At 40.5% G+C, this 12,328-nt stretch overlaps 1 protein-coding gene and 1 long non-coding RNA gene across 19 annotated transcripts in view; one reads left to right on the top strand and one right to left on the bottom strand.

Annotated features, from left to right (window-relative positions):
- Positions 1–616: 616 nt before the first annotated feature.
- Positions 617–3,738, bottom strand: LOC144576969 (uncharacterized). Its single transcript, XR_013519921.1, has 2 exons — positions 3,645–3,738; positions 617–864 (listed from the first exon to the last, which is right to left on the bottom strand). It is a non-coding gene; the product is annotated as an uncharacterized LOC144576969 (long non-coding RNA).
- Positions 3,739–3,803: 65 nt separating this feature from the next.
- Positions 3,804–12,328, top strand: part of ZMYM6 (zinc finger MYM-type containing 6) — a 41,037-nt gene continuing 32,512 nt past the window's right edge. For 4 of the 18 annotated variants that reach the window (XM_017974540.4, XM_009000866.6, XM_078331157.1 and 1 more), the window contains exons 1-2: positions 3,804–3,965; positions 5,066–5,232. In XM_017974540.4, coding sequence (XP_017830029.1) covers positions 5,140–5,232 — 93 coding nt within the window. In that variant the 5' untranslated portion in view covers positions 3,804–3,965; positions 5,066–5,139. Of the gene's footprint in view, positions 3,966–4,029; positions 4,538–5,065; positions 5,233–12,328 lie in introns of those variants that run through there. The other 14 variants (XM_078331154.1, XM_009000867.4, XM_054259113.2 and 11 more) reach the window with 9 other exon arrangements.

The following is a 12,328-nucleotide window of genomic DNA, read 5'->3' as shown; positions in this document are numbered from 1 at the left end:
TTGATGGGAAAAGTTGTAACAACTTTATGTCCATATTTAACCTCCCACAGGTACCTACAAACATCTTAAAGTAAATACAATATTCAATAATGCTATGTTGAAAGCAACATAACAAAAACAAGATACAGATGCCCAATATCACCATTTCCATTCAACTCATTACTAGAGGTTTAGCCACTGCAATAGGCAAGAAAAAGAAATAAAAGTTATATAATTAGAAAGAAAGAAGTAAAATGGTCATTATTCTCTACATAGCTGGAAACAGAAAGAAAAATAGCTAGACTATTATAATTAATTAGTTTAATTAATAATTTAGCAAGGGTGCTAGCTTCAAGACCAACATACAAAAATATACTGTATTTCTATTTTTACACTGAAAAAAATTAGAAAATAAAAATTTACATTTAAAATGACATGAAATATTAAACGCCTAGAATAAATCTAAAGATGTGTGCAATCTCTACACTTAAAAACTATAAAGCATTATTAAGAGAAATTACAGACACAGAAATTACAAATAAATGGAGAAATATATCATTTTCATGGATTGAAAGAGTCAACCCTACAGAATGCTATTATTAATCTCTTAAGGCTGCTTTAATAAAGTACCACAAACTTTTTTTTTTTTTAAACAACAGAATTTATTATCTCACCATTCTTGGGGCTAGAAGTCTAAAATTAAAGATCAGTCGGGTCATGCTTTCTCTGAAACCTATATGGGAGAATCTTTCCTTGCCTCTCCTAGCTTTTAGTGTTATCAACAGTCCTTAGCATTCCTTGGCTTGCAAATGCATACTTCAATTTCTGCTTCCATTGTCGCATGGTGTTCTCCTCCCATGTGGATGTCTCCATATCTTCTCCTCCCTTAAGGAAACCAGCCATAATGAGTTAAGCGCCCACCTTACTTCGATATGGGCTCATCTTAACTAATTACATCTGCAACAAGACTATGTGACTTAAAAAGGTCCCATTCTGAGGATTAGGACTTCAACATATCTTTTTAGGCAACATAGTTCAACACAATGAATAACAAATACCAATTCTCCAAAACAGGCATACCACTTCAGTAAAATGCTAAAGAAAATCCCAATGGATTCTAAAATTTATAAGGAAAGTTTTGTCACAACTGACAAGCTGATTAAAAAATTTACATCAAGATGCAAAGGACCAAGGAAAGCCAATCTTGAAGGACATAAGAGGAAGGAGGACTTTTTCTATCATATGCTAAGATTTATTATAAAGCTATTACAGAAATTAAGACAGCATGGTATTTCCTCAAGGAGAAACAAAAGGAATAGGCAAGATAGTCCTGAAACAAACCCACATATATACAGACAACTTATACATTTATACATGACAAAGGTGTCAATGCAGAACAGTGGGGAAAAGGACAGTCTTTTAAAAAAATAGTGCTTAATCCATTTAAAATTCACAGGGAAAGGCTGAAATCTGACTTACCTCACACTACATACATAACCCAACTTCAGGTGGATTACATAACTAAATGTGAAAGACTAGTAACATTTCCAGAAATTTTCTTCCTTTGGTAGGAAAATATTTCTTACTTAAGAATGTACAATAAGCACTAAACACAAAGTTTTTTTTTTTTTTTTTTTGACAGAGTCCAGCCTGTCACCCAGGCTGGAGTGCAGTGGTGCGACCTTGGCTCACTGCAACCTTGACCTCCCAGTTCAAGTGATTCTCCTGCCTCAGCCTCCCGAGCAGCTGGGACTATAGGCACACACCACCATGCCCAGCTAATTTTTTTTTTCTAAGGCAGAGTCTTGCTTTGTCACCCAGGCTGCAGTGCAGTGGTACCATCTCGGCTCACTGCAACCTCCGCCTCCTGGGTTCAAGTGGTTCTCCTGCCTCAGCCTCCCGAGTAGCTGGGATTACAGATGCCCACCACACTTGGCTAATTTTTGTGCTTTTAGTAGAAACAGTGTTTCACCATGTTGGCCAGGCTGGTCTCAAACTCCTTCCTGGCCTCAAGGGTTCTGCCTGCCTCAGCTTCCCAAAGTGCTGCAATTACAGGCATGAGCCACTGCACCTGGCCACAAAGATCTTTTTTTAAAAAAATTTTAATACATATAGAGACGGGGTTTCACCATGTTGGCCAGGATGGTCTCGATCTCTTGACCTTGTGATCTGCCCGCCTTGGCCTCCCGAAGTGCTGGGATTATAGGCATGAGTCACCATGCCTGGCCCACAAAAGTCTTTTAAGTTCATCAAAAGATACCAATAATAGAGTGAAAAGGCAAGCTACTGAATGGGAGAAGATATTTGCAATACATAGAGTAGTCCTCCCTTATCCATGGGGGATAGGTTTCAAGATGTTCCACAGATGCCTGAAATCTCCAGTAGTATCGAACCCTATATATTCTATACATTTTTTCTATATATACATACCTATGACAAAGTTTAATTTGTAAATTAGGCATAGAAAGACTAACAACTAATAATAGAACAATTATAACCACGTACTTTAATAAAAGTTGTTTAAAACTTATAAATTATTTGTTACTGGAATTTTCCATTTAGTATTTTTAGAATGTGGTTGACTGTGGGTAACTAAACTTCAGAAAGCAAAACCATATCATCAAACTGAAACTACCTTGTTATCTGAAGTTCTGAGAAGTCAGGAAAAATAACAGTCTAATTTGCCCTGAGTGCCCGTTTGAATTAGGATAATACTGAAATTCCTTCTGCTTTAATCCTTACCAAAAAAAGGTAAACTGAAGTTACCTGAAGTTAACCAATCAGTTATTTCTCTATTGTTTTGTTTCCTGGTTCTGCTTTACAAGGAAAACAACTTATTTATTTTTTAGAAAGTTACTTTGAAATGGACCAATCTGTTTTTTGTTCTTTGTTTCTGCTTTCTCCAGCCCTTCTCTGTTTATAAAACCGACCTCTTCTGCTCAGATCATTGGAACACTTGTTCTGTTTTACAGAATGAAGTGTTGCCAGATTCTAGTATCACAAATAAAGCTAATTGAGATCTTTAAATTAAATTTGTTGTAATTTTGTCCTTTAACACCACCAATGACAAGAATGTTCACAGTGACATTATTCCTAATAGGCACAAATTGGAAACAACTCAAATGTCCATAAGTAGTAGATGATTAATATTGTACCATGTTCATAAAATGGAATACTATACAGCAATCAAAATGAACAGTCACAAATCACAGATCTATCTGCGAAACAACGTTGAATAAAAAAAATAACAAATCCTCATTTTGGGCAAGTTAATCTTTTCATTTATATCTAAGAGATTAAAAAATTCTAACTCTTAGGGTTATTGTGAGGATTAAGTGGGATGAGGCATGTGAAGTGCTCAGCAAGCCAAGTGGTATTTACTACCATGCTCTCTCAATAAGCCACCGTTCAGGAAATGGGCACTAAAGAATGCTACAAATTAGCTGGGCGTGGTGGTGGTCCCCCGTAAGAAGCTGAGGCAGGAGAATCACTTGAATCCGGGAGGTGGAGGTTGCAGTGAGCCGAGACTGCACCTCTGCACCCCAGACTGGGCAACAGAGTGAGACTCGTGAGACTCTTCACACACACACACACACCCGCACACACACCTGGGCAACAGGGTGAGACTCGTGAGACTCTTGAGACACACACAACAGAACACTTACAGCGCCTTCTAACGTCACTGATAATCTTCCTCAAACCCCTTTCTCCACCTATTCACAATTGAGTCTCGGTCTCTTTAAGAAGTAAATCAAAACTAAGGAAAGAGGAATGCTGGGAAGTTCTCCTCTGCTCAGGTCCGGAGCTTGACGGGAAAAGAGGGCGGAGATCAGGGCTGCGCATGCGCGGTTGGCCGGCTGTTGCGTTGTGATGGATCAGGCAGAATTCCATAAGAGAAAATGATCCTTGTCTAGGCGCAGAGGGCTTGGATCCTATTACCAAATTCCTTGACCGGTGCTCCTCCGGTAGCAGGGAGGCTACAGAAGGTGAGTGCGGCCGCACTGGTAGTGGGCGGGACAGCGGGGCGGAGGCCGCGCCACGTGACGAGGCGTTGCGCCGGGGGCGGTGCCAGGTGGGCTACGCGGCTGGGGCTGCTGCGGATTTCGCCTTTGGTACGCGATGACATGCACTGGCTAGTCCTCTGCTCTTTGTCGGAGACTACGTTGCCTTGTTAGTCCTTAGTGATGGGAATGGGAATTCTTGGTGGGAAGGAGAATTTCCGAACGCGTGCAGTTCTTAGAGGAGGAATGCGCGCCCATAGATAGTTGTGACTGTGGCGAGTGCGCAAAAGTTCTCATCTCTTCTTCGGAACAGGCTTTTCTACCCGTTGTCCATTTCCGTCCTGGACTATTCGGATAAAAGACAACTTTGAAGAGCTTTTTGTTTTAGGTTTAATTTGCCCCGTTTAGTTCTTTGACTCTTAGGGGAAAGGAATTTATTGAATGGCCAGTTGAGTTTCTTTTCCACAGGAGGGCGATTGTGAAGCGGCGCTCAGAGGGGCTTGATGTCCCCCACCTCCCACACGGAGTCCTTGAAAGAAGCAGGTGATTCACTTTCAGTAAGGGCGTGCCTGTTGTTCGCCTGCAATGAATGGCATCTTGAGCTCATATGTAGCGTTAGGCCAAGAAATGGGGCCCTTAGGGAGGCTTCCAGTCAAGGTTGAGTTATAGGTCAGGGCAGGGAGGTTGTTGTGCCCCACTTTGAGAAATAAAAACTGACGTGGGCCTCTAAGTACTGATTCTCATGGGGTCAGGAACTATTTCTTTAGTCCATTCTTCTCAGAGTTTGCTAACTTCCTCCCACATCTTGATCTGCTGCTCTGATTCCCTTCAACTACGTTCAACACAGGAAAGACCACTGTGTGTGTCTTTAAAAATATTAGAGAAGTGGGAGCTGTTGCTGGAAAACTATTTTCTTATGTAGATACTGAAGGAGCAGAAAGCAGGAAGAAAGAAAAAAGTCATGACCCCAGAGGAGTTGTTTTTCAAATGCTGAGCTGTGAAACCTCGTGCACTCAACACGAAGTTTTTCATATTGATAAGCTTGATATAAAAAAAGAAAGAATAAACCTGAGTATGTATTTTAGGTGTCCGGCTATCCATTGCCAAGAAGAAATCTATTCGTTTGAGCCTGAGGAACTCCTTCAGGTAAAAAATTAGAATGAAAGAACCTTTGGATGGTGAATGTGGCAAAGCAGTGGTACCACAGCAGGAGCTTCTGGACAAAATTAAAGAAGAACCAGATAATGCTCAAGTAAGCATTTCATCTTGATTTAAATTTTTTTTAAATCCTTCTTTTTAAGATCTGGTGAACTGAAAAATTTTAGTTAGGCAGTTATTTTGTAAGTTAAAATAACCCAAAATGAGACAGGCTCTCGCTCTGTTGCACAGGTTATAGGGCAGTGGTGAAATCTCGATCTCCTCGGGTCACTCCTGGGCTCAAATGATCCTCCCACCTCAGCCTCCTGTGTACTTGGGACCACGGGCACACACCACCATGCTCAGCTACTTTTTTGTATTTTCGGTAGAGACAGGGTCTCGCCATGTTTCTCAGGCTGGTCTCGAACTCCTGAGCTCAAGCAGTCCACCCACCTTGGCCTCCCAAAGTTCTGGGATTACAGGCATGAGCCACCATGCCTGGCTGGTTTTCTGCTCTTTGAATGAAAGATGTAACTACGTGATTTTTTTTTTTGGAAGGAAAGTAATATATTTACCATTTTCCATACTTGTCACTTAAAAAAATTCTCTTGAATCTGGTAGTACTTTCCTTTATTCTGTTAAGAATTTGTGGTCTATGCTAGGCTCTGGGGATCCAGGATTGAGCAAAGTCAGCTTAGTCCCTTTCCTCCTAGAACTTATATGTTAGTAGAGGAGGCAGAGATTACACAAGTATTGGTCAAATAATATATATAATTACAAACTATGACAAATGCTCTGGAAGAAAAGCCTAAAATGGGGAATCTGACCTAGTTTTGGTTGTGGTCTGGGGCCTGGGGATGGCTAGGGAAGGCCTCTCTCAGGGAAGGATGTGTAAGCTGAATTATGAAGAATGAATTGATTAGGCAAAGGGCATGGAGAAGAGTATTTCAAACAGAGGAATATGAATAGGAAAGCCATGAGTTGGAAAGATGTGTGGTTCTTTTCAAGACCTGTAAGACCAGTGAGCCTGGAACAGAAAAGGTACGAAAATGGTGATGATGATAATGATCAAAATAACAACAATAAAAATAGATGGCATTAGTATATCAGTATGCAGTATATATTATATCATAATTATATGTGACATTATTAACTTAATACTTATATGTGCTTAAGAGTGTGCCAGACATCATTCTCAACACCATGTTGTTATCCCCATTTCACAGATGAGGAAACCAAAACTTAAAAAATCCAAATAGTTTGCTACAGATCACAGTTAGTAAATAACAAAGACTGGATTCAGATCCAGGTGGTCAGACCCCAGAACCTGTGCTATGCTGCTTCTCTATGATAAGACTGTATATATAGTTTGAGGCTGGATTATGCAGGACCTGGTGGACGTTGTTATAAATTTTGGTCTTTATCCTAAGAGTAGTCGATAGCCATTGTAGGGTTTTGTTGTTGTTGTTGTTGTTTTTTTGAGATGGAGTTTCGCTCTTGTTACCCAGGTTGGAGTGCAATGGCGCGATCTCGGCTCACTGCAACCTCCGCCTCCTGGGTTCAAGCAATTCTTCTGCCTCAGCCTCCCTAGTAGCTGGGATTACAGGCACCCGCCACTATGCCCAGCTAATTTTTTGTATTTTTAGTTGAGTCGGGGTTTCACCATGTTGACCAGGATAGTCTTGATCTCTTGACCTCGTAATCCACCTGCCTCGGCTTCCCAAAGTGCTGGAATTATAGGCTTGAGCCACCACGCCCGGCCAATTTTTTGTATTTTTAGTAGAGACAGGGTTTCACTGTGTTGGCCAGGCTGGTCTCAAACTCCTGACCTCAGGTGATCTGCCTATCTCGGCCTCTCAAAGTGCTAGGATTACAGGTGTGAACCACTGTGCTTGGCCAATTGGTTTTGAGTGAGAAAGTAAGATGAAACAGATTTGTGTTTGGAAAGGTCGTTCTGGTTACCCCATAGGGACACAGAATGGAGAACACAGAAATCAATGTGGAGAGATGAGTTAGTTGTTTTGGCAAGGAACGTTTTTTTCTTCTAGGACAGTTCTTTTGCTTTATACTCTATAGTTATTGACTTCATTGTATAAGGGAAGCAATAATATTTTAAAATAATAAAAAAAATTTATTTTTCATGCCATCTCCTATTTCCGTTTTTTTTTTTTTTTCTGAGATGGAGTCTTGCTTTGTCTGCTCAGGCTGGAGTGCAGTGGTGTGATCTTGGCTCACTGCAATGTCCCCCTCCCAGGTTCAAGTCATTCTCTTGCCTCAGCCTCCGGAGTAGCTGGGATTACAGGTGTGTGCCACCATGCCTGGCTAAGTTTTTGTATTTTTGGTAGAGACAGGGTCTCACCGTGTTGGCCAGATTGGTCTCAAACTCCTGACCTCAAGTGATCCACTGACCTTGGCTTCCCAAAGTGCTGGGATTATAGGCATTAGCCATTGCACTTAAATATTTCATTATTTCTCATTTGGACTTCTGTAATAGTTTCCTAGCTATTCTTCCTTCAGTCACATATCCGATCAAAACACTGTACAGTGTTGCCATTGTACTGGGTAGATCTAGTGATAGTTCTCTCTTTAAAGACCCTGTTTCCTCTTGTGTGATGAAGCAGGGATTTTTCAGTGTAACATCCAAACTATACATGTGTAGGCCTTCATTTTCTCTTCATTGTCATCATTCATTGTTCCCACCTTTTCTAATCTATACTCCTGCCAACTATTTGCAGTTCACTCAACATTATCTTCTAAAACTCTGTTGCATTTTATTTCCTTGCCTTTGCACATGCCATTTCTTATGCTGGTGGAAGAAGAAATAAGCTAGATAGGCTGGCAAAGTTTTGCGCTCTTTTAAGATGAAGTTTGTCTGTCACTCACAAGTAGCATGAACTATTCTCTCTCCTTTTTTTTTTTTTTTCTGAGATGGAGTCTTGCTTTCTTCCCCAGGCTGGAGTGCAGTAATGTGATCTCAGCTCACTGCAACCTCTGCCTCCCAGATTCAAGCTGCTCTCCTGGGTAGCTGAGATTACAGTTGTGCACCACCACGCCTGGCTAATTTTTGTATTTTTAGTACAGATGGGGTTTCACCATGTTGGCCAGGCCGGTCTCGAACTTCTGACTGCAAGTGATCCACCCGCCTCAGCCTCCCAAAGTGTTGGGATTACAGGCGTGGGCCACTGTGCCTGGCCTGTGCCCCTATTTATACAAATAGGAAATCAAGGCCAGGGGCGGTGGCATACACCTGTAATCCCAGCACTTTGGGAGGTCAAAGTGGGCCTCAAGTGAGCCAGGTATAGTGACTTATGCCACTAACCCTAGCACTTTGGGATGCTGAGGCAGACAGCTCGTCTGAGGTCAGGAGTTCGAGATTAGCCTGGCCAACACGGTGAAACCCCATCTCTACTAAAAATATAAAAAAATTAGTCAGGCGTGGTGATGCATGCCAGTGATCTCAGCTACTTGGGAGGCTGAGGCAGGAGAATCACTTGAACCCAGGAGGCGGAGGTTGCAGTGAGCAGAGATTACTCCACTACACTCCAGCCTGGACAACAGAGAGAGATTCGTCTAAAATATATACATATACATGTATATATACACACACACACACACACACACACACACACACACACACACACATATAAAATCACAGTCTTATGTTAATGTTTTAAAATTGTGTGAAGTACATTGGGTGCATAGGGGAAGGAGCTCCAAATCTATCTGGGAAGGAGAGGAAGACTTCACAGAGCAGGTAGGAAATTGAATTATAACAATTAAGAGTTTCAGACAGAGAAAATATGAGAAATAGCAGAGAAAAATAGCCAAGTCATGTAGGGGTGAGAGAATGTGGTGTGTTTAGAACTGAATATCAATAATAAAGTGGGAAAAGAGAATAGATTTAAAAATGTTTAAGTAGGATTGATCAAATTTAGAGATTGTATAAGAGGTGTGAAGATCAAAGAGCAGTCTAAGAATACTTACAGGTTTTGGGATTTATGGTGATACCATTTACTGAAGGGTTAGAAGAGGATTTTCGAGGAAGTAATAAGGGTAGTTTGGGGTCTGTTGTGTTTAAAGGGTTTGTGGGACATTCAATTGGTAATTACACAAGGAGGCATTCGTACATATAAATCTGGGATTTGGAGATTGGAAAGTTACCTACATGGAGATGTAAGTCTCCCAGATAAAAATAGGATGCCAGGTTAAATTTGACTATCAAATAAACAATGGTAATTTTTACTGTAAGTGTGTTGCATGCAATACTTGGAACACACTTATTCTAAAATAGCATTATTTCAGCTATAGCTAAAAAGAAGGTTTCCTTTTCCTGTAAGATAGTGGGACAGTTTGCTGAGCAATTTGTAGGTAAGGTGGAGGGGTTGAGGGATGTTGAGGGAGTTCTTAGTTACTTCTTTTTACTTGGTGAAATTGAAACATCAAAGAGCAGGAAAGATGTGGGGTTGGGACTTGTGAGCTATGAAGGTGTAGAAGAGTTGTGAGGTAAAAGAAACGAGCCAGGGAAATATAACAGGAATATTAGAAAAATTTTACAAATTGAATCGATAAGGTAAAGTAATTTTTATTGAATCTTAAACACTCATTTTGATAATTTGAAGATGTATATAATACTTTTATCTTCATCTTCTTTTTGCAAATGTCAGTAAATATTGTTATTTAAGTATAGAGTAACGTTTAAGAACATGCTCTTTGGATTGAATAGACTTATATTCATCCATTTAGCAAGTATTTATTAAATTGCACAATTATGAAACTAATAAAAAGTATAAGAGCTAACATTTTGGCTGGGTGCGGTGGCTCCTGCCTGTAATCTCAGCACTTTGGGAGGCCGAGGTGGGCGGATCACAAGGTTAGGAGTTCAAGACCAGCCTGACCAACATGGAGAAACCCCATCTCTACTAAAAATACAAAATTAGCAGGGCATGGTGGTGCATGCCTGTAATCCCAGCTACTCGGGAGGCTGAGGCAGGAGAATTGCTTGAACCTGGGAGGCGGAGGTTGTGGTGAGCTGAGATCACACAATTGCCTGCTTGCCCTCCAGCCTGGGCAACAAGAGCAAAACTCCGTCTTAAAAAAAAAAAAAAAGAAGAACTACCATTTTGTGTATGTATCGTGTTTGCTTTTGACTAACTGTAAAATGTCATGCTATAAGTCATTTGCCCCCTCCCTTCCCAGTGGCCCTATGGGTTAGGTAATATATCTTTACTTTACAGATAAAGAAATTGAAACTAAGAAATATTAAATAGCTTGTTTAGGAGACAAGATCATACCTGTTTCTGTCTGTTGTTAGAACCCATAGTCTTTTCTGTTATGTTGACTGTATTGGGCGATTGGTTATACAGAGGTGAAAAAAACAGGTATGGTCCCTGTCCGTAATGGATGTGATCTTTTCAGTCTAATGTGTATGTAGGAGGAAGGGTGAATGTTAGGCATTAATCAAATTATTCAAATAAGTAATTAAATGATTTATTATGATAAGTACTGTGAGAGAAAGGAGATGGGAGAGACTCCTACAACAGGGTAACTTAATTTCAATTGGGCCAGAGTTTGAATTCACTGTAGTAATTGCTTTGTATTTTCACATTTATGAGGGTGATATCATGGGTTTTAGAACAGAGAGACTGGCTGGGCACAGTGGCTCATGCCTGTAATCCTAGCACTTTGGGAGGCTGAGGCGGGTGGATTACCTGAGGTCAGGAGTTCAAGACCAGCCTGACCAACGTGGTGAAACCTCATCTCTACTAAAAATACAAAAATTAGCCAAGCATGGTGGTGAGTACCTGTAATCCCAGCTATCCAGGAGGCTGAGGATCACTTGAACCCAGGAGGTGGAGGTTGCAGTGAGCCAAGATGGTGCCATTCCACTCCAGCCTGGGCAACAGAGCGAGACTCCATCTCAAAAAAAAAAAAAAAAGAACAGAGAGTCTGGGTTTTGATTCCCATATGTGCACGTAGTCTCTTTGTGACCTTGGGCAAGTTGCTGAACATCTCTTAGCTTCACTTTACTCATCTATAAAGAAGGTATATCTTATAGACAGCACCTCTTTGGGTGCTAATAATAAATATCATGGGAAGTGGTGAATTAATGCAATGGTTCCTAGTTTTTGGCATTTAATAGTCTAAAGAAATTTCTAAAGTAACTTTGGAACTAACATAGCTACTCATTTATTTTGCTACGTGTAGGGAGATTAAAAATACAGCTGCCATTTATTACCATCATTGATTCAGAAAAGTAAGACTATTTTTTAAAACTTTCTGTTTTGAAACATGTAAGGATATTTTAACATCAAAAAAAAGGATGGTTGTAATTTCAGAATAAAGGACCATTCAAGATAGGCATTTACATTTTTAAAAATGTTTCATGATTGCATTTTGTTTTAAAACATTTTGAAGAATGTAAGAATAAATAGGATTTTGTCTGTGATGATTTTATATATAACGAGCAGATTGCATTGACACTCTTGTATCTTTTCTGTCATTAGCAGAAAAGACAGCTTGTAAGTCTGTTGGCTAAAATGATTGAGATACAAACTGTAAATCATTCTGATTTAATTTTTTCTTTTCTTTTGCGACAGAGTCTCCTTCTGTTGCCCAGGCTGGAGTGCACTGGCATGATTTAGGCTCACTGTAGCCTCCTCCTCCTGGGTTCGGTGATTCTCCTGCCTCAGCCTCCCGGGTAGCTGGGATTATAGGTGTGGGCCACTGTGCCCAGCCAGATGTAATTTCATTTATTGCTTCTTTTTGCCAGGTGTGGTGGCTCACGCCTGTAATCTCAGCACTTTGGGAGGCCAAGGTGGGGAGATCACCTGGGGTCAGGAGTTTGAGAGCAGCCTGGCCAATATGGTGAAACCCCATCTCAACTAAACAAACACAAAAATTTGCTGGGTGTAGTGGCGCATGCCTGTAGTCTTAGATACTTGCGAGGCTGAGGCAGAAGAATTGCTTAAACCTGGGTGGTAGAGATTGCAGTGGGCCAAGATCGCGCCACTACACTCCAGCCTGGGTGGCAGAACAAGACTCTGTCTCAAAAAAAAAAAAACGACAAACCATTTTTTTATTGCCCCCTTTTAAATGCATTACCTAAAAAATAGGTAGTGCTTAGCATTTGGAATAACTATATATTATTCCCATATGTCAAAATTACATTTGAAAAGTAGATAAAACTATGTAAACGATTCTCTAATTCTGAA

Source organism: Callithrix jacchus, chromosome 7 (genome assembly GCF_049354715.1).
Source record: "Callithrix jacchus isolate 240 chromosome 7, calJac240_pri, whole genome shotgun sequence".
NCBI classification, from domain to species: Eukaryota; Metazoa; Chordata; class Mammalia; order Primates; family Cebidae; genus Callithrix; species Callithrix jacchus.
The sequence above is the reverse complement of the archived record's forward strand: the minus strand, read 5'-3'. Positions and strand labels throughout refer to the sequence as shown.